The sequence below is a fragment of the Laetiporus sulphureus genome (genome assembly GCF_001632365.1).
Source record: "Laetiporus sulphureus 93-53 unplaced genomic scaffold LAESUscaffold_24, whole genome shotgun sequence".
NCBI classification, from domain to species: domain Eukaryota; kingdom Fungi; phylum Basidiomycota; class Agaricomycetes; order Polyporales; family Laetiporaceae; genus Laetiporus; species Laetiporus sulphureus.
Window position 1 is genome coordinate 79,851 of NW_024468533.1, and position 19,723 is coordinate 99,573.

Genomic DNA, 19,723 nt, shown 5'->3' on the forward strand with positions numbered 1-19,723 from the left:
CTTTCTGGCTAGTGCAGACATTGTGTGCTGTATCTTTCATGCTTTTCGTTACCTTATTTTGCATCTTTCCTGATTCATGGTGAGCTGTAAGTTGGGTCCTGATCATCGAGGGTGCAATCTGGGAGATAGGTGAGGATGACTTGTCTTCTTCTCATTTGAGACAACCTCATAGTGGCACTGCTAAGCCAGAGACCAGTCTCATGTCTAGCCAGATGAGGTGCAATTACACTGAGTCTGTAGCGTCCACCTCTCGTGCAACTCAAGATGATGGTGGGTCATCAGACCTCAGTGCTCTCAATCTCAGACTTGAGGTTGTGCTTCCATAAATGGAATGAGAGAGGGAGGAAGGGATATTCAGAGTGGAGAATGATGATGATTCTGATATCAGTCAATCAAGCCTTGTGAGTTTTCTCTTCATCACTTCTTTCGCTGACTTTTCTACTTGTAAACCACACAGTGCTGATGCTAGAGAAGGCTTGCTGCCTGCTCTAGTGATGAGTACACCTCCCTGGTGTACCCTTCTCAGAAACCTCCACACTCACACCCTCCCACATTGCACCTCATTGATGTGTGCTATGCCATGTCTTCCTGACACCAGAATGTTGAGGAGGTTACATGGGCATGGTTGGTCTTATGGTTCTGCTGCTCAGGCATTCTCAATCTTTCGACTCGAGGCCATTTGCCTCATGAGGCATTTATGACTGTCACGCATCTGGTTTAATACCTTCTTTTTGCTCTAGTCAACAGGTTTGTAGTTGCAGGTATGATGGCACAAAGAGAGGACAAGCAAAAGAATCAGGACTTTTCAGTCTTCTAAATCTGCAATCTGCTACATGCCATCTCCTGTGTTCATCAATGCCATACAATTCACCATCAAAGTTGTGTTATTCTCACTGTCTGCTTCAGCACTCAGTTCAGGAACTCTCAAATTATTAGTAATTGTATTCAAATGAACATAGTGCTATCAATGTTTGATGATGATTTCCAGAATAGTTCTCTGCCACCCAAGTAGAGCCAGATGTCAGAGAGAGATGTACATCTCTCTCGTAACATTTTCAATTCCTCACTTCAGTTGACAGCGGCATCCTCCCACATTTGTAGCAAGAATAGGAGGAGAAATTGCTGAAGCCAAGGCCCAATGGCAAAGGTGACTCTCAATTGTACTTAATTATCTGCATTGTCTGACTAAGACGTAGAGAGGAGCTCACCAGGAACAATTGTGCTAAATGCATCACTATTTCTGGGTCATGAGGCTTGCTGAAGGGCAATGCACTTGACTTGAATCAAAGCAGCATCGATCACGTGTAGGTGATAGTCACTGAAGGGTGAAATGTCACTCTCAGCTGTAAAGTATGGGGGGAGAGTGCAATCCAAATGCCAGAGCACTTTGTGGGCTATAACATTCTCCATCACTTTCACCACATTGCACACATACTTTGCTGGACTATTGTCACTGTCATCCAATAGAATGATCAGTTTCTCCAATGCTGAAAGTGGATGTTGATTATTGCTCAAGAGACAAATAAGATAAGTGAGGGGACCTCTGAGAGTCTTCAAGTGTAGCAGAGAAGGGGAGGGCAATATCAGCATGCAGCATCTGCTGCAGTGAGAATGGTACCCTACATGGAGTTTGTGCAGGCCCCAATGATGTTGCAGGAAGTGATCAAGAGCAAGTTGTGTGAGCTTCCCCTCAATCTGCAGAATTTGAAGGGTGGGCACATTAATTTGTTCGAGGATCTGGGACCAGGACAGGGTACACGAGGGAGCTGAGAGACAGATTGGGAATTAGGATAAGTTAGATAAGACAGAGGATGAGGATGAGGATGAGTTAGATGTGGTAAAGGAATAAGGCAGAGGTGGAGAAAGATAAAGATGGGGCAGAGGCAGAGCAAGATAATGATTAAGAAGGAAATGGAGAACAATGATGACAAGACAGAGAAGGAGAAGAATGAGAATGAGGCAGAGGGGAATGCTACTATCGCTGAAAAGGTAGCACTCTCAACACATGATCCTCTCTCATTCCTTATGTGGCTGAACTGTCCTGGCTACTGAAGGTTAGACGAAACTACTACAGACAATCACAATCGTGACTCTGGCTCTTCTTGATCACCCTCTGACCTCGCTGTTGAGGAAGTGAGGATGCCAAGAGAAGCCCATTGAGCATTTAAGTCTTACTCCTCATCACATTCTGGGAAATTACAGTAGTACATGGGAAACAATTAATAACAATAAATGTATACGTTAAAGTAGTAATAATTTTAATGCAGAAAATTCTGAATAGATATGCGTGAGAGAACAAGTGCAGGTTTACGGAGCATGATGCTCGATGTCGAAGGTGTGATTTCACCATTGCACCAGTGCAATTGATTGAATTTGTCTGGCTGTTTCCTTGTTCTCCTGAATTCTCCCATTCTGAGCTGATTGATTTCTGGTTCATCTTTGTCACCATTTTGCCACATGCATCCCTGATCCACTCCTTAAATGACATATATGGACTACACTCCGGTGCTCAAGCACTTACCAGTACCAGAGTCAGCCATCCTCGCACTGGACATTGTCAGCTGTATTTAACTGTGGAATAATCATCTGTGCATCGCCAGTTACTTGAGACTGGCACTCGTTGTCACCTTACACAATTAGTTTCATTTTTGCAGTGCCGAGTATTATTGAATGAAATAGAAAGTTAGGGGTCGAAAGGTGTGAAGTGAGTCATTACTACATCGACTAAATTGAATTTCACATTTATATTGGGTGGCATACAAGTACATATTATGCCATGGCATTATTATTATGTGGCTCTCCACATCCTGCAGGAGAATTAGGTTGGACTCTGAATTTGGGTGTCGCCCCCAGTTAGGGTCACTGCATAGCAGCACATAGTGCCACAATATATTTTATTGAATAATTAGGTACTGAAGAAACACACATACTATCCAGTAGTACGCTACATTGGAGACAATATGGTTGTCCATATGAGACATATTCACTGGCAAATATTTGTGGACTACGATATGAGATTGTTAAACACCTGAATTGTATCAATTGATTATTATGCACATTTCGCATGAGATGAAGATAAGGGCTCACAATTGATTGTTATCGTATACTTAATTATACCATCTCAGTGATGTATTTAAGGCACAACCGCGGCAAACAGCACACGATGTAAGTGCTGCGCTCTCCTGCGACAGACATCCAATGGTAACAACATTGTGGTACAGTCTGACCAGATTCAAGTGCACAAGTTTCTGCAATGATCATCTACTAGCAATATTCTGGCTAAGAAGTGCGGCATATGCTTTCACTGATATGTGCCGTGCCTTGCCATGGTTACCATAGGATGTCTGTGGAGAGCGCAGCACTTACATCATGTGGTGTTTGCTGCGGTTGTGCCTTAAATACATCACTGAGATGGTATAATTAAGTATATGATAATAATCAATTGTGAGCCCTTATCTTCATCTCATGCGGAATGTGCATAATAAACAATTGATACAATTCAGATGTCTAACAATCTCATATCAAAGTCTACAAATATTTGCCAGTGAATATGTCTCATATGGATGACCATATTGTCGCCAATGTAGCGTACTACTGGATAGTATGTGTGTTTCTTCAGTACTAATTATTCAATAAATGTATTTTTTATATGGCAACCCTTACCCTCACCTTCAGCAATTGAATTCAAGAATTCCCTATAATGGTATTGAGGCTTCTGTTTGTTAGAACTTAATCAACAGTATGCCAGACAGGGTTGGAGCAGCATTGAGGGCAAAGGGAGAGTATACAAAGTACTGAAGTTAGACATTTTTGTTTTCAGAATTGTCAGCCACAAAACTGTTGCAATGCTTTTTTTGTAAAGAACTTTTCATATCTTCCCAACCATCAAGCCAATTTACTTTATCCAAGTGGCATTTGAAAGCTCATATCATAGGCTTTCAAATGACATATAAGTTTGCATATCTGGCTATTTTGGTTCCTGAGATATAAGCCAAATAATGTGACCATTACAAACATTGCAACAGTTTTGTGGCTCACTGTAAGTACAACAATTAGGTGAACAGGTCTAAGGGAAAGCATGTCCATGGATGCACCAGAAGAAACCTCTGGGGCATCCAGCATACTCGACACAAATATATATACTACAGCTGTCAGTCCTCTAAAGGGAAGTGAGCGTTGGGGAGCTAAGCATCAAGTTGAGAAAGCATCTACTAAAGTAGGGAATATTGATACCATGTAAGGAGAAAGTGGCCGATAGCCCAACACTGAAGGTGGCCCTCCAATCATGGATTGCAACAACAGTGCCAATCTGGAACTGAAGCACATGCAGCGCAATGTAAGACTAAATCACAAGCACAACAAATGCTGCACACCATGTAATGTACGAGGAAGACAGCCTGCACCCAACGCATGCACTCACTTTGCATCAGACTCCGTTCCATACATATCAAACAAATGGTTAGTATGCATTGTTCAGTGATCATGCATGACAACTGAACAAGATTGCTCATCAATGCATGCACATGGGCCCCTTCCACCTCGACTCGCCTGATGGCAGCTCCTGTCAGATCCGGTTACGGATTCTGCTTGATGAGCTCCCATTTAGGGGAACCGTTCGGATGCGGGACCCCACGAGAAGGTTGGCGTGAACATCATGCAATGTTTGCGGTGTCACTCGGATGTCATATTGCAGCATTGATCCATTGTCTCACGATACGATCATACACACCTACACTATTTGAGCCTCGGAGGTTCTCGATGAGATCATCTCCATCCTATCCGAGCCCATCTATCACTCGCGAACAGCCTACTCGGCTCACTTCACACCCCGAAAATGGACTTGGGCAACATCATTCCAATCTGTAAGGGCAGGCCATCAGTCGGCCTTCTCGCTGAGCCGATGGCGGAGGTATTCACCACGTAGTTCGGCATATCCACCTATGCGCGAGACATGGAAGGCCCGTCAGCTCAGTATATCGGAGTCGGAATTATGAATAGAACACCACGCACTACTTCGTGCATACGTAGGTCGCAGGCGACGCTGCAGAGCATGTACGCTTCGACGCGAGTCATCTTGAACTCGCCACACAAGAAATCAATCATGTTGCGCACGGCTGCTCTGGTGGCTTCGCGGATGTCTACGGATGCATGGAAGTGGAGCAGATCAGGCTTCTCGCCATGGTCACAGCGGAAGAACTCGTACGCACCAGCATCGATGCCCGTCGTGCAGTAGTACGTCTCCGGCGGCACAACGGTCGTCAAGAAGTGCGGCGTCGTGGGGTATCGATAGTCCTTGCGCACGGTGAGGCGAACGGTCACCTTCAGCAGCGTCTCGATGGCTGTGCCTGCGCAAGTGGCGTGAATGCTGAGCGGCGAGATCCGGAAGCGAATAGGGAGGGGCGTGGTGCGCTTAGTTGACTACTCACCACAGACCTCTGCAGAACAGTCACAGAAGCTCAGTAAGGGCGACGTGCAGCACGTCCTGCTTACCTCCATCACCTTGTGCAGCATGACCGTCCTAGAATAGATAGCCGTTGATGAATATGTACATTCTACGCGGATCGTCCCGACTGAAACGTATGCGATAATTATTGGCAAAGTACAGATACTGACTCCGATTGAAAACAGCGCCCCCTTCACCGCTACTGGAAGGTACAGCATCGAGCCGGCGGTTAGATGGCGTGTGTCGATGTTGCCACCGGTCTTGTATGGCGGGATGGTCGAGAAGGCACCCTTCTCTCCGGGGGCGACACCCATCTCTCCCGCGAAGGGTCTCAAAGGGACCTTGATCTTGCGGCTCTCGTCAAAGTATGCATATCCATAGATGTCTCCCTCCTCGTTCTTGTGCAGCTTCCATATTTTCAGATGTGGTTCTGGGAACTCGTTCGCAAGCAGTCCGAAGCCGGGGATGCACGCGGTCCAGCCCCAATCGGCCGTCTCGACACGGAGAACGTCAACCTGGAGAGTGTCACCGGGTTCAGCCGTCTCGACGTACACAGGGCCGTTGACCTGATCCAGCTGAGAAAACACGAGCGAAGCGATGCTGTGCGTGGTGGATGCCGGCGTGATTTGGCCGTTGGACGCGTCGAGGCAATCGAAAGTTATGGTATCTCCAGAGGAAACGCGCAACACGGGTGGGATGCTAGTGAACACTGAATTCATCAGCTGTACTTGATTGCGAACACGCTAGTGCGCGCGTGCCTATTGTCCCAAGCGAGGTGGCACTGCGAACGATTGATAGCGTGGATGGACATTAGGAGAACGGAGGGCCGTAAGGATAGGTTGCAGACCGTAGCAACCGCGCAGTGGCTGTAGATGGCGAGGCTGTGCACAACTTTTCCACCAGATAGCGGGTGGCCTTAACAGCACACGTGACATGCTGATCCTAACCCTAGCATCGTTGTTGGGGCGCAGAAATTGCCGCATTGTCGGCGATAGAATCCACGACGACGTCGACTGCGAGATGCTGCTGGTGCCGGACAGGAGATGTGAAGCGGCGTCAATGATAGTGGCACGTACGTGACACATAATCTGGGACGGGCCCATTACTAGCGGCCGAGGGAGCGAGCCATCAATGTATTAGCCTGCCGGCTGAATTGAAACTGCTGCATGGTGACCGAGAACGCGGAGAAATTCCTGCACTCTGCATGTCGCGGATGTTGTTGCAGATCAGCTCCCAGGGTCTTCCGTGTGAGGCTATGCATGGACACCAATAAGCAGAGAAGAATGGGGCATGGGACCACATACCACGTCTTGCATCTTTGATGCGAGGATATGAACAGCAAGTGGGTTATCACGTTGAGCTGAGACCGCCAGTCCGGGGGGCTCTGCAGTGATATTTGCCATGTCAGCAGGCGATCGCAGAGTCAATGCTTGGTAGCGTCGTCGACCGGTGATGCGCAGCTGCGAGTCGAGGGCATCTCGAGACAAAGAGTGACAGATATGCTTATGGTTGCTGTGCAGGATGATTGATGGCTGATAGCCAGGAACTGTGGCGTGCGCGGTCGCTGTCCTCGTTCGTGATCGGCCCGCCTACACATGTCGACAGATCTCCTTCTCGCCTGAATGTCCCTCATTGCCTTCTCCTCTCCTTTCTCCCCCTCCGTTTACCTCCTCCCCCGACGCCTCCATGTTCTCCGGCGACGCCGACGACCCCCTCTCCCGCGCCCTCCAGCCCCCGCCCGACGAGTCCCCTGACGACCGCGCCCTTCGTCTCCAGCAGCAGAAGGAGGCACAGGCCGTCTCCCACAAAATCGACGAGGATATCCAGGAGTCCAAGAAGGCGTTTGACAGGAGAAAGAAGGCCGTGAAGATCCTTCTCTTGGGTAAGCCCCGCTCGTCGCGGTGTGGCTGTGCTCCCACCCTCAACGCCTATCTCTTGTAGGACAGGCGGAATCAGGCAAGAGTACCACTTTGAAGAGTGCGTCGAGACGCGTCTAGCTTTCTCATGGCTGCTGCTAAGCATCGCCACCAGACTTCCAGCTAGCCTTCTCGCCAGCTCATTTCCGCAACGAGCGCGCGGCGTGGAAGACGATCATCCAGCTGAACCTCATAAGGTGCGACAACAACGTCAGTCGGCATTATTCTCTTCTACAGCCCGTTCTAGATCCATCAAACGCCTTGTGGAGGTTCTACAAGAAGAATGGGAGCAGTCCGTCGCATCCCTACGTCCAGACAAGGGCAAGGGCGTTGCAGGCCGCAGCCCTCCCGCGCCGACTGTCCGCTTCTCGACATCTCCTCTGACCGACAACCACCGGCGCATACGCATGCGATTGTCTCCTCTGCTTGCTGTCGAGGAGCAGCTGACAAAGAAGCTCCTGCCTGAGGCTAATGATAAGTTGCAGGACGTATGCGTGCGCGCCGGGAGCGGGTGGAAGGGCGTGATTGCTACGATCTCAGCGAATTACCCAGAGAAGCGGCCGGGTGCGCCTGACCCACGCGCAAAGGATGACCCGACGGCAATGCTGGCGGCGTTTAAGGAAGATATTGTGTCACTCTGGGAGGACCCGGTGGTGAAAGCAGTGCTCAAGAAGCACAATGTCCGGCTGCAGGACATGCCAGGCTTGTGCGTTGTTCGTTAATCTGTTGTATTGCTAGCATATACTCACTTATTCCAGCTTCCTAAATGATGCCGCGCGGATAGCAACCGTCACCTACGAACCAACTGACGGTATGCCCTCTTAATGCAGGTATCTCGTCATCACATCCTCAATTGCCCTTCACAGACGACATTGTACGTGCACGGCTGCGCACACTAGGCGTAGAAGAGCATCGGTTCACGATGGAAAGCGGTCAGTCAGACTCTTCCGCCGGATACGACTGATGTTCACCGCCCAGCAGGCGCACTGCCGGGCTCTGAGTGGTATATCTACGATGTCGGCGGGAGCCGCAGCAATGTGCGTCCATGCTCACCGCCTTCTGGCTGCGACGACGACATGACTTAAACTGCATAGCGACCAATGTGGATACCGTACTTTGACGACGTGCAAGCCATCATCTTCCTTGCACCGCTTGCGTTCAACTTAATGCTGGAAGAAGATACGAAGGTCAATCGCCTGGTAGGTCTGACTCATGTGCATACACTCGCTTATCTCATGTAACGCATCTTCGCCGCGCCCGCCTCTCGACCGCAGGAAGACTCCATCATGCTATGGAAGGAGATATGTGGTAACCCTCTCCTCGCGAAGACGACGCTGATTCTCTTCCTCAACAAGGTTCGTCGCTTCACTTCATGGGGTGATTATCCCCGCCCTGATTGATGCTGCTCGCCTTGGCGACCCGATGGCTGACGACACTTTTGCATGTCTTCCTGTGCAGATGGACATATTGCAGGCGACGCTCGCGGCGGGCATCCGCGTGAACAAGTACGTGCCGAGTTATGGCGACCAGCCAAACGATGTGCAGCACGTCACCAAGTGTACGTGCGTGGGTGCGCGGGGGTTGCGCGCTCCGATGTTGATCGTGCTATATTAGCGGAATGCTGACATGCTGCTGTGCTTTCCGTAGATTTCAGAGACAAATTCCGCGGTTACCATGTAAGTCCCGGGTCATGTAGCTCACCGGTGCATCATAGCCGCTCACATCACTGTTCGCTAGAAACGCCTCTCACCTCAAATGCGATCATTCTACTGGCATGAAACATCTGTCATTGTAGGTTGCCCCTCTTTCGGAATGTTTGCCTTTGCTGAAGCTGTGTCGGTCGCAGGACACACGATCTACGGCTGCCATACTCATTGGTGGTACGTATGTCGTTGCGTAACTGTGCTCCCTGCTGACTGGTGATTCTTCACAGTGCGTGAGGGAATCCTTCGCGCACACTTGCAGAGTGTGAACGTCATCTGAAGCCCTCCAATACGATACCCCTCACGCGCAATTGTATCACCGCTGCATCAATCTCTGTTCGCCCTCATTTCAGTACCGCCTTGGCTGCTGCCTTCCACCGATTGGACGCGACACGTGTAACAGTACTCTACCTGCTTACATATACCTAATGCCAGCCCTGTTCGATCAACCGCCGATATCTTACCGCAGGTGGCCTCCTGCGCTATAGCTATACCTGACTGCGGCCCAATCTGTCTCGCCACGCTCAACTTCGCCTAGAGCTCAAAATATGTATCCTACTTATGCATTATATTAATTCATCATGCTGGATACTTTCGTTCTCTATTTCAACCTACGTGCATTTGTTATCATTACGGACCACGCTTACTATGGACGGGTCGACATGTCTAATGGACAGAACTTTACGGTGCATGCGACATATCTCACGTAATTGTGCCTGTCAAAGTCGAAGGAGCGCGACGAGAATGTCTGAGATGATTGCGCTTGACTTGCGTTAGCATCCTTCACCGGAGGTTGGGAATGTCGATGACCAGCACACTTTCTCGCCACATCTGCACTCCGATATCCTACTAAAATGCTCGCGAAGTCGAGTGGCGACCTTCCGACGATATACTGCACGTTTCTTCGACAGCCACTCACATCACCAAACGAATACCCATGTTTCCAATCTGCCATAGCCTGTGATGACCGAGTGCTGAACACTGAACATTGATGATGTATCCCGCTCCGTCGGACTCGGACTCGGAGATCCCGGGGCACTGCCCCTGAAACCCGAGTGATCAGGTTTGGACTTGCAAGGTTTGACCGGCCAGCGGATCAATCAACGAGTGATGTTCTTCGGTGAACATTGCACGATCCTTCCAGACGTTGCACGCAGCTGATGGATGGACATTTTTGGGAAGTTGTCTTCCTTTGCCACACCGCAACATGGTTCCAGGTCGCTGCTCGGGCAACGGCAGCACCAAACCATACGTTTGACATCTGCATCTGGAAAACGGGTTCCTGAAGCCAGTTTGAACGGTTTTTTCCTTCTGAAGATGAACGACGGGGCTGTGTCTACGCAATTCGGCGAGCAGTTCGTAGTAACTTCTTACAATCAGTTCGTTTTAATAATAACACAATACGAAGGCGGTGGAGATAGATTGCGGGAACCGCTGGTAAACGACCTGTCGGGAATAGTCCGCACACCGTCAGAACGTGCAAAGATGCGCGCGATGCCAGAGACTAATAGATAGAGGATGTTATCAATCGTTGACAATGCTGGCAGGTCGGGAAGATGTGAGACAGGATGTCACACCTACAAGAATTTTTGCGATCGTACATACCGTAATTGCTAGCGACTCTAAAGTCACAACATGCGAGACATCGGAGATGGATTCGGCATACTGTCCTACTAATTGCTCGGTTCTTCTTCGTCGTTGTCGCTGTTCATGTTCCCAGGCTCTTCGTCGGCCTGAGGAAGATCCACGGTGCCAACAGCAGGAAACCAACCCCAGCGCCTCAGATCTACACGCAATTCACCTGTTCGGCCAACAGTGACCTCGACACCTTCAGCCTCAAGTGCTTGCCTCTGCCGCTCTGCGCCGTCAGTACCCGGTCCTCGCGACGATATCGTTCCAGAAGAGGCCAAAACGCGGTGCCAGGGCATAGGGGGTTGAACGTCAGGGGAGACGTATTTTAACGCTGCATGTCATAGCGACTCGTCAAGAGCTCGTAATATAGAATGCTGCCAGTGGATCACGTACCCTGTCCGACATGGCGAGAATAGTTAGGCATGCCGACTAGTTTGGCAATATGTCCTGGAGATGCGCAGAAAATAGATACTCGATATTCAGAGGATGGAACAAGGGAACGAGCGTACCGTAAGAAGTTACATGTTGAGGAGGAATCTGGCGGACAACATGGTAGACCTGCAGGCGATGTTGACATTGACCGCTTACGCCGGCATAGAAGAGTTATGTGCACTGCGGCTTAGTACCTACCGCTTCATGAAATTGGGCACTGTCCATCCGAGCGTCTTACCGCAAAGTGGTAACGCTGTCGGCGCAGCAACCGCTGTCGGCGCAAGTTGCTGCGTACAAGACTAGCGCTGAGGTGAACGTGATTATCACAGCGCCGCGGATAACGCGCACTTTATTACGCGAATAAAATGAAATCAGGAACGGTCGCGGTTTGCGCCATACAATTCTGATCCTCACTATCGTTCTATCTATTAGAGACAGAGTACAGTAAAGGACGATCGCTGGCAGTATACAATGCTCCTCTAGACACGAAAACATGGAAGGGACACCCACCGTGTCATTGACGGACGTTCACGTTCTCGATCTGTTGTGCGGAGTTCTTTTTTTCTTCCACACTCGACGACTCGTTCCGATGCCGCAAGGTCACCCCCTCTTCACGTGCAACTCCAGATGCGTCCGCTTGGTGTTCCGCCTTGACGCGTTTGACAATCGCCTCGGCCTTTGACACCATCGACCATTGGAACCTGCTAAGCACCCCACCATGCGTTTCAGAAGGGTCATCGTATCTGAACAAGTCATCGATGGATTCGAGCGTCTGGCCGGCCGTCTCCGGGTAGCATGACCAGACGATAGCAGCGTTGACGACATTAAACACTGCGAATATGATATATGTGCGCCATTTGATGTTTTGCAGCGCCGGCGGTGTGATCTCGACAACCTGTCAACTTAGAATGAACTCAGCGCGTCCTGCATATGGTGCCACTGGGACGGACCAGAAAATTTCCGAGGAAGTCGGCGGCTGCAGCGAGCGCTGCTCCCTTTGCGCGGATCTTCAAAGGAAGAATCTCTGCAGGATAGACCCATACGGTAGCCATCCAACCTAATCAGAAAAGATCGAACGTAAGACAAGTTTCGTCAGTTTCATTCCAACACGTAGAGGTTGGGCCGATTCACCCCACGTGAAACACGTCTCATACGCGAAGACGAAGAACACCGCCGCAATGCTTGACGCAGAATTGTTCACAGCGACGCAGATGGCTTCAGACACGAGCACGAGCACTTGCCCGATGGCCATGCTGATCCACAACTTCCTTCGGCCAACGGGGTCGATCGTATACCACTGTGAGTGTGAGCGGTGACCGTTGAGTCTGGAGCCCGGAAGAACTATCCGAATACTCACCGTTGCGAATGATGCGATAAGATACCAGACCTGCAACCAGCAGCCCACGAATAGCGACATCTCCTGAGACATGCCAAGGCTGTTTTCGAACAACGTCGGGGCATAGTATGTCACGATGTTGATACCTGGCAGCAAGCGTGAGAATTAGAGCAAACAATGAAAGAAAGACAGCTCACCAGTCAACTGCTGCATGAATTGAATACCGAGTGACAGATAGAAGCGTTTATCGCCTTTGACTCCGTTGTCCTTGAACAGATCTGCCCACGAACCCTCCTCTTTGCTCTCCAAGTCGAGCGCGGCCTGAATCTCTTCTGCCTCACGCACTACGATCTCATGGTCCGTAGGCAGGTTGCGGAGCTTCGCGAGCACAAGGATGCCCCGGTCTGGTGTGGGATCGTGGCGCATGAGCCACCGAGGCGACTCCGGCATGAACATGGTGACCAAGATCACGTAAAGCGCAAAGACGCATTGGAAGAGCAACGGGAAGCGCCATTGTGCCTGGCCATCGTGGAAGTAAAAACCGTAGTTGATCCAATACGCGAGCATCAGCCCACCAAGCATGCTGGTGAGCTGGCAGCAGACTTGCCACCCGCGATGCTCAGGCAGGGTGACCTCGCTCTGATACACGGGGGTGACTGTGTTCAGAAGCATCGTTATTAGCGAAATTTATCCGGTATCGATGATGGAGCTTGGTCACGGACCGGAGGTGATGTACCCAACGCCTGCATTGACAAGGAATTGAGTCAGACGTTCGATGAGCTTTGTGAGAGGCAGAATGGCGAGGGCGATGCTCACCGAAGCCGGCGACTATACGTGCGACCATCATCTGTATTCTCTCTACGCACGAGCCCATGAGAATGGCTCCGATTAGCACAATCGTCGCGCCTGTGATGAGGGTCCGTTTGCGACCAAGAGGCTCCGCGGTGAATGCAGCGACTATTGCACCGAAGAAGGCCCCGACATCGTACAGAGCAGTGATCGTGCTGACCATGATCGTGCTCGGATTACCCATCTGATCTAGCCAGTATTTGGAGACGACAACACCAGACATGACGCCCTGATCGTAGCCGAAAAGACAGAAGCCAGTCGAACAAACAGATGTTAGGACGGCGATGAGCGCACTGCCGACGAGACCGTTGACCCCGACTTTGGTGGCCAACATGTTTGATTCTTGAGAAAAGATTGACCCTCACGCAATTTGACCGGATAGGTGGTTGGGAGGAGGGGAGAGATGCGATGGGCACCTGACGCAGAGCTTGGAGAAGGGAGGCATTCTTATATGACAATGCACTTCACGGCATACGTGACCTGAAGCAGGTACCAAGGTGCTGGTCAGGTGGACGCGCAACGGGCATCCGAAGTGCTGAGTGTGAACAGATTCTGCGAACCGACAACGTTGAATGATATGGCTTTCTTAAGAAAGTGGGGCTTGGATGCGGTGGAGTTCCCCGTGGGGAAGACCGGGAAGTTCTGCAAGGATTAGAACTCTAGCGCAATCATGCGGACTGCACATCTCGTCGTCCCATGTTCTGAACCTATCGTGGAAAACATAGACCAGGTCTGCTTTCAAGGAATGTTATCACTCGCAGTCAATGTGATCTAATATGCGGAAGTAGATTGAGGTCGCCGATGACGAGAGTTTGTAGTCAATGTACAGTCGAGTTCAGCCGCAGAATTATAGCAGGCGGTAATGTCCGATTCCTGAGCGAGATGGCTGCAAGACATTCGACAACTGCAGTGCAAGTGGCGGATTGTGGCAAAGGACTGCCATCACCAGGACCACCGTCCTTTGGCGCCCATGCACCCGTTCCTCCAACCGCTTCGCAACTGGCGCATCTTTCACGCGCTGACCCGTTTTGCATCGCTCAACCATACGCGAAAACGTTTGCATCGCAAATCGACCATGTACCAACAACAGCCAGATAGCACGTACCCAAACCGCAAGATGTCGCAGGACATCACCGTGACTTTCCTTGGTACCACCAGCGGTGGCGGCCCATCCGAGACCCGCAACTGTTCTAGTCTCGTCCTAGATCCTCTCCCAGATGGTTCTCTATGGAGTACGTTCCCTCTCGTGGACATCCCTTGAGACGATTTTTTCATGTTCTTCCCCGAACGGCTCGTTCTGGCTCAGTGGTCGACTGCGCGGAAGGTACTGTCCGTCAGTTTGCCCAACAACCGTGGCGCGACTATCGCAAAGTGAAAATAATGAGAGTGAACAAGATCTTCGTAACTCATATGCATGGTATGTATTGTTACTCCGTCTTTTCAATATGCGTTGCGCTATCGCTGGTGCGGCTTCGTCGCAATCGATGGAAATCACCGCGTTCTGACAACCTGCAATGTGTTGAATACAGTGATCATACGATGCTGCATGGGTACATTCCATGCGATGCAAAACTGTCTCATTATGCCGATATCGCTGCTCAATATCGCGGTACATGACTGCATAGAGACGTACATCACCATCTTGCTCTTGAGGGTGTTCGCATGTAAGGACGGCCCAGCGTACATTGACCCCCAGGCATGCAACATCTTCAGGCTGCGCAAGGAGAAGTCCTTGACTTTTCTGCCGTTGCAATAGTGACTTTCTCCGTCCTCCGCGTGCTATCGTTTCGCCGAGGTCCGTCCGCCTTAAGGAGGTGGTTGAAGCTCCAAGGACGCATTTGTCGCGCGTTCCTAGCCTGATCTACCTCTCGCCGATCTCATCCAAAGCACAGCACGACGCGTTACCCCTGTTACAAATGTCTGAGCTGGGCTGACACCTCTCACACAGCGGATCACACAGCGGGCCTCATTACCATGCTTCGAAATGTCCTCGGTATTCCAAAGCCGTCTGCACCGCCGCCACCCATTACAGACCCGCCGAAAGTCGAGATCTTCGGTCCGCGCGGCCTCCGCCAATTCATCCGCGTGCAGATGATTCTCACGCACACTCACTCACCAACGCGTTACGTCGTTCACGAGCTGCTCGCTCCCGGCGAGAAATCGTCCGTGCCTTCGGGCGCGGAATCGTCGGCGAGCGCGGGTACAGGCAGCGATGATGACAGGTTGGCAGATAATGAGGCGCCCGGGCTCGATATCGCGTGTGATGCGCATGGATATTGGAGAGCGATCGTCGAAGAAGCGACGCCGGGAGGGCAGAGAAGTGCTGGGAGGATCGTCGTGGACGCCGGTCCGATAGAGCATCGAGGTACGTACGCAGTGGCGCAGCTTTTTACTGCTATTTTCCTGCGGTAATTAACAGGTATCTTCTGGCCTTTTCTCGAGCATATGGGCGGGTGGCTACCGTTACTTTATATGCGTTTAAAACTTGGCTTAGATTCTGAACAAACTGTTAGCAGTTCTGGGCACCATTTTGGAGCCATAATACGTTGGTCTCGCGTAATATGCCTTTGCGAAACTGGTCCCACGAGTCATATTATGCACTGGCTGAATACGTAGCTTCATATGCTTTCAGCGGCACTAAGATTGATGTCATCTTCTATTTGTTAACATTTTTTACTGTCGCCCGCAATCTAACAACCATTACAGACCCATGTATAGGTTACATCTTCCGCGAGGTACCCAACAACTCCTACGCCCTCGACACACCAACTCCCCGTAAAATCGTCATCCTCGGAGACACCTACGATCCATCGCGCATCATTCCGCTCATCGATCCGCCCATCGATATCAACGTAGCCGGAAGCGGCGGCGCCAATGCGGTCGAAATCAGCGAAGACGAGGATACACCCGCCGCTGCAGCAGTTCCCGTGACGCTGCTCATTCATGAAGCGACGGATGCGTATATACCACGGTCAATCGACCCAGAGCAGCGCACAGGGAGGAATCGGACGGAAGAAATCGTCAAGATGTATACCATAGAGCGCGGCCACAGCACTCCTGCGATGGCTGGTGCATTCGCGAAGAGGATCGGGGCGGAGCGCCTCGTCCTGAACCACATCGGGGCACGGTACGTTTCCAGCTCTTACTGCGCTTGTGTGGCCGTGCACTGACGTACTCCACTCGGCCGCTCTCCCTCGTGGACTCAGGTTTCCAGCGGCGCCGCAACCCGCACGCACCGGGCCAGACCACTTCCGCGTGGAGTGCATACGCGAGATCCAGCGCCAGGCGCAACGGACGTGGATGCCGACGAACGGAGAGCGCGTCAAGGCGGCATACGACTTTATGCGCGTCGTCCTGCCAGCGGCCTCGCCGACACCTGTAGAGACCTCCGGTGGCCAGCCGCTGCTGGAGCCGTGGACGACTGTGTCCGCACAACCCATGCAGTACCTTGCAGACCCCTTGCAGAGGAACAGCATGATCGCAGGTCCTATGAACGCATATGGGAACCAATACGAACATGCCTCGACCCGAGCGACCTACGAAGAGCACACTTGGTCACAAGACGGCGCGAGCTCACGTATGGAAAGCGTAAATGTCGAGACTCATCGAAATCGTGGACATCACGGTGGCAAGCATTATAGTCGAGACGTGCAGAACAGCAAGAGGGACTGGAACAGCGCGTCACGTCGTGACAGGGACGATGGAAATTCCGGACATGGGCAGTTTGAGGGGAGAGGGGACGGAAGCAGACATCATCACAGTGATCCGTACTCTCACAGGCGAAGAGAAAGACACGAAGAAGGCAGGGGGTCGTCAAAGCGGCCCCGACCCTGACTGTGTATGGTATGACGAGGTCAGGACAGCATGATATATACTGCTGAGCCGTGCGCATTTCCACCAAGAATGCCCTCAATGGCACAGCCTACGTCTAATGCGTCTCGGACCGAATTTACATGTATCATCCAGTCGTAGAAACAATAGACGGTGCCTACCGGATGTGAGCGGCATCGCTGTACGGAGTTTGATCAATGACACTGCGGTGTTAAAAAAAATCAATGACGGGATATTTAATGGCATGTGTAGTGAGAGATGAGTGAGATGGCGAAGGAAGTGAATCCCATCCACTGTCCCTAGCAGAAACTGGTACATCTTGATGTTATCACGAGTCTTCTACAATGAAATCAGAAATATACCTTTGTTATTGAGGGTGCCTTCTCAAATCATGGACCCTCAGATGTGAGCAGATGAGCTCACTGTGGATGCATGCTGCTCAACAGTGTGAGGATGGCATGTATGTGGAGCATGTCACTCAGCTCACTCTTCCCCAGTGGCATGGAGAAGATGAGCAATGTCAGTAGTTCAGTGAATCCATTACCATGTCGGACCATGAGTCCTTGATAACAACACACATCTGTGCATTCATACCTTAGCGCGTGCTATCGATTGTACTAGAGATGTCTGTGTTGAAGTGCACTGTTACCAAGGGATCTATGATCTGCTTTGGTAATGAATTCACTGAATGACTGACACTTCATGCTGCCAAGAAAACGTCAAAGAGAAAGCCGAGCAACATGCTCTAGATCCACATCCTCCGCATGCATCCCCAGTGAGCCCACCTGTTCACGTAGGAGGGTCTGAAACCTCACCTGCAGAAACCTCCGCAGCATCTCGAATAGAGATAACACAGTTGTTCGCGCTTTGACGAGGACACAGGGTCCAGCTCCTCGTGAGGCCATATTCGGGAGGATTCCGCCGGAGGATAAGAAAGGCAAATTTTTGACCGTTCTGCCACAGAAGACCGCGACAACATCAAGATACGCCAATTCCTGTTAGTGACGGTGAAAGGAGCACGTTCGCACAAGCATTCCCTACAGAACGATCACAAAGAGCATTACAACTCACCTCCTCCAGGATAACCACGCCCTGCAAAGCTGCGAACGCGCTGCCAAAAACTCCCCTGACGATTCTGGAAGACCCACGGTGAGTGCGCTGTTCTCTGAACCTTCCACTCTACGATAACAACCGCTGTCTGCGCAGGCAGAGATGAAGATGAAGGAGCGATTCATCGCCGCCATACCTTCCAAAGGATACTACGTGACAGGAGTGGACATGCGCAACGTGTCCCTTGTTCCTGAGCAAGTTGAACGCAAACCCCATCGCACGCAACGCAAAGGCCGCATGCACGAAAACGGTACACCGCCCCCCATCGCCCATCGCTCCAACCCACCATACCACGCACGCGGGCCATCCACGCCCATCTCCATCGCGAATCCGATTTCACTCAACCCGACGGCCCGCTCGGCACGGGTAGATCACTCCAAGCAGGGTTCCCTCGCTGCGCACGACGAACGGAGAGACGGCGGACGATCGTCAATATGAGGCTCAAATAGGATGGAGGTGTCTGCTTCCGGGTTTCAGGGCTTAGGTGGCGAGCGTACCTGTGGCCGCATGGCGAGGCACGAACGGAAGGCAGCCTGTGGCCTGCCTGCGCAGCACTGCGCGGACAATATCTCATCCCGGCGCGATCGTGCTCACTTCTGCTGCGACGACCGAGCTGACTGGACGTTGGACGTCAACGAGGGATCTCGTCCCACAGCTGCGACACACCCACGCGGTCGTAACGAGCGCCCCCTGCTCACACCAAAGCAAGGGACACGAGCGCGTCCATTCACGCAAGCAGAGCACACAAACTGCCCAAGCGCCAAGCGCAGCGACACGCGACGCGCTCCATACTCGCACAACGACCGCACGACGCCCGTATCCAAGTCGATCTCCACCAAAGCACCGCAGCCTTCGCTGCACCGCCAGGGTTCAGACCGGGCGCTTTGGGCGCAGGCATCCTCGCACGCGTCCCATCCGTTCAGTCAGTCTGAACTGAGACATGCACTGAGACAAGTGACGCTGACGCGGACGATGGACGCGCGCGGGGTAGGACGAGCGAAAGTTCGAATTCGAGGTTACGCGGGTGGAATCAGCAGCCAGCGTTCACTGCAACACATGTCACGAGCACACAAACCGACACACTCCAGCAGCCAAAATCAGCAAAGCACGAGCACACAAGGATAGCATTGCACAGGACGAACACACAGGCGCACACACACCGAACGCGTCAGCACACGACCGGCGTCGCAGGCGTTGGCACAGGCGCCTCGAGCGGGTGCACAGAGAGCGTGCGCGTCATGGGATGCAGCATGGCGCTCCGGGGGCGGCTGCGCATGAGCTCGCGGGTCTTTGCCCAGGCGCTTTTGGTCAAGCCAGTCTTGGTCGCCTCCGCCTTCGCGTCCTCATCCACGCCAATCCTGGGCGTGCGCAGCTCGTCCTCGTCCTCGTACAGATCGCCCTTGCTGACCGCCGTGCATCTGCCCACCGTCGCGGGCCTCATGACGGTGAGGTTCCTCGCCATGGAAGCGGG

At 51.7% G+C, this 19,723-nt stretch overlaps 6 protein-coding genes across 6 annotated transcripts; 2 read left to right on the forward strand and 4 right to left on the reverse strand.

The window, feature by feature from the left end:
- Window positions 1-4,681: 4,681 nt before the first annotated feature.
- Window positions 4,682-6,321, reverse strand: LAESUDRAFT_701581 (Formamidase). Its single transcript, XM_040906457.1, has 8 exons — window positions 6,184-6,321; window positions 5,614-6,142; window positions 5,491-5,518; window positions 5,427-5,435; window positions 5,208-5,345; window positions 5,011-5,138; window positions 4,918-4,938; window positions 4,682-4,860 (listed from the first exon to the last, which is right to left on the reverse strand). The coding sequence occupies exons 1-8, from the start codon at window positions 6,252-6,254 to the stop codon at window positions 4,822-4,824; spliced, it is 963 nt and encodes a 320-aa protein (XP_040763425.1). The 5' UTR covers window positions 6,255-6,321; the 3' UTR covers window positions 4,682-4,821.
- A 616-nt stretch (window positions 6,322-6,937) lies between these two features.
- On the forward strand, window positions 6,938-9,483 carry LAESUDRAFT_210384 (G-protein alpha subunit). Its single transcript, XM_040901591.1, has 14 exons — window positions 6,938-7,325; window positions 7,385-7,420; window positions 7,475-7,556; window positions 7,607-8,065; window positions 8,118-8,170; window positions 8,226-8,291; window positions 8,341-8,396; window positions 8,454-8,558; window positions 8,634-8,714; window positions 8,818-8,917; window positions 9,007-9,035; window positions 9,097-9,150; window positions 9,206-9,239; window positions 9,293-9,483. The coding sequence occupies exons 1-14, from the start codon at window positions 7,130-7,132 to the stop codon at window positions 9,340-9,342; spliced, it is 1,401 nt and encodes a 466-aa protein (XP_040763426.1). The 5' UTR covers window positions 6,938-7,129; the 3' UTR covers window positions 9,343-9,483.
- An 886-nt stretch (window positions 9,484-10,369) lies between these two features.
- On the reverse strand, window positions 10,370-11,399 carry LAESUDRAFT_701589 (MGMT family protein). Its single transcript, XM_040906458.1, has 5 exons — window positions 11,325-11,399; window positions 11,204-11,252; window positions 11,088-11,141; window positions 10,668-11,025; window positions 10,370-10,602 (listed from the first exon to the last, which is right to left on the reverse strand). The coding sequence occupies exons 1-4, from the start codon at window positions 11,349-11,351 to the stop codon at window positions 10,736-10,738; spliced, it is 420 nt and encodes a 139-aa protein (XP_040763427.1). The 5' UTR covers window positions 11,352-11,399; the 3' UTR covers window positions 10,370-10,602; window positions 10,668-10,735.
- A 57-nt stretch (window positions 11,400-11,456) lies between these two features.
- LAESUDRAFT_726612 (general substrate transporter) lies at window positions 11,457-13,734 on the reverse strand. The gene is made up of 7 exons (XM_040909066.1): window positions 13,279-13,734; window positions 13,185-13,205; window positions 12,660-13,118; window positions 12,484-12,608; window positions 12,258-12,423; window positions 12,077-12,183; window positions 11,457-12,021 (listed from the first exon to the last, which is right to left on the reverse strand). Exons 1-7 carry the CDS (start codon window positions 13,643-13,645, stop codon window positions 11,641-11,643), a joined length of 1,626 nt encoding a protein of 541 aa, XP_040763428.1. The 5' UTR covers window positions 13,646-13,734; the 3' UTR covers window positions 11,457-11,640.
- Window positions 13,735-14,302: 568 nt separating this feature from the next.
- Window positions 14,303-17,368, forward strand: LAESUDRAFT_726614 (uncharacterized protein). The gene is made up of 5 exons (XM_040909067.1): window positions 14,303-14,543; window positions 14,618-14,728; window positions 15,260-15,676; window positions 16,018-16,438; window positions 16,518-17,368. The coding sequence occupies exons 1-5, from the start codon at window positions 14,387-14,389 to the stop codon at window positions 17,143-17,145; spliced, it is 1,734 nt and encodes a 577-aa protein (XP_040763429.1). The 5' UTR covers window positions 14,303-14,386; the 3' UTR covers window positions 17,146-17,368.
- A 1,454-nt stretch (window positions 17,369-18,822) lies between these two features.
- Window positions 18,823-19,714, reverse strand: LAESUDRAFT_759934 (uncharacterized protein; the record flags this gene model as incomplete). Its single annotated transcript, XM_040912659.1, has 4 exons — window positions 18,823-18,865; window positions 18,923-18,942; window positions 18,999-19,107; window positions 19,428-19,714. The coding sequence occupies 4 exons, from the start codon at window positions 19,712-19,714 to the stop codon at window positions 18,823-18,825; spliced, it is 459 nt and encodes a 152-aa protein (XP_040763430.1).
- Window positions 19,715-19,723: the final 9 nt, after the last annotated feature.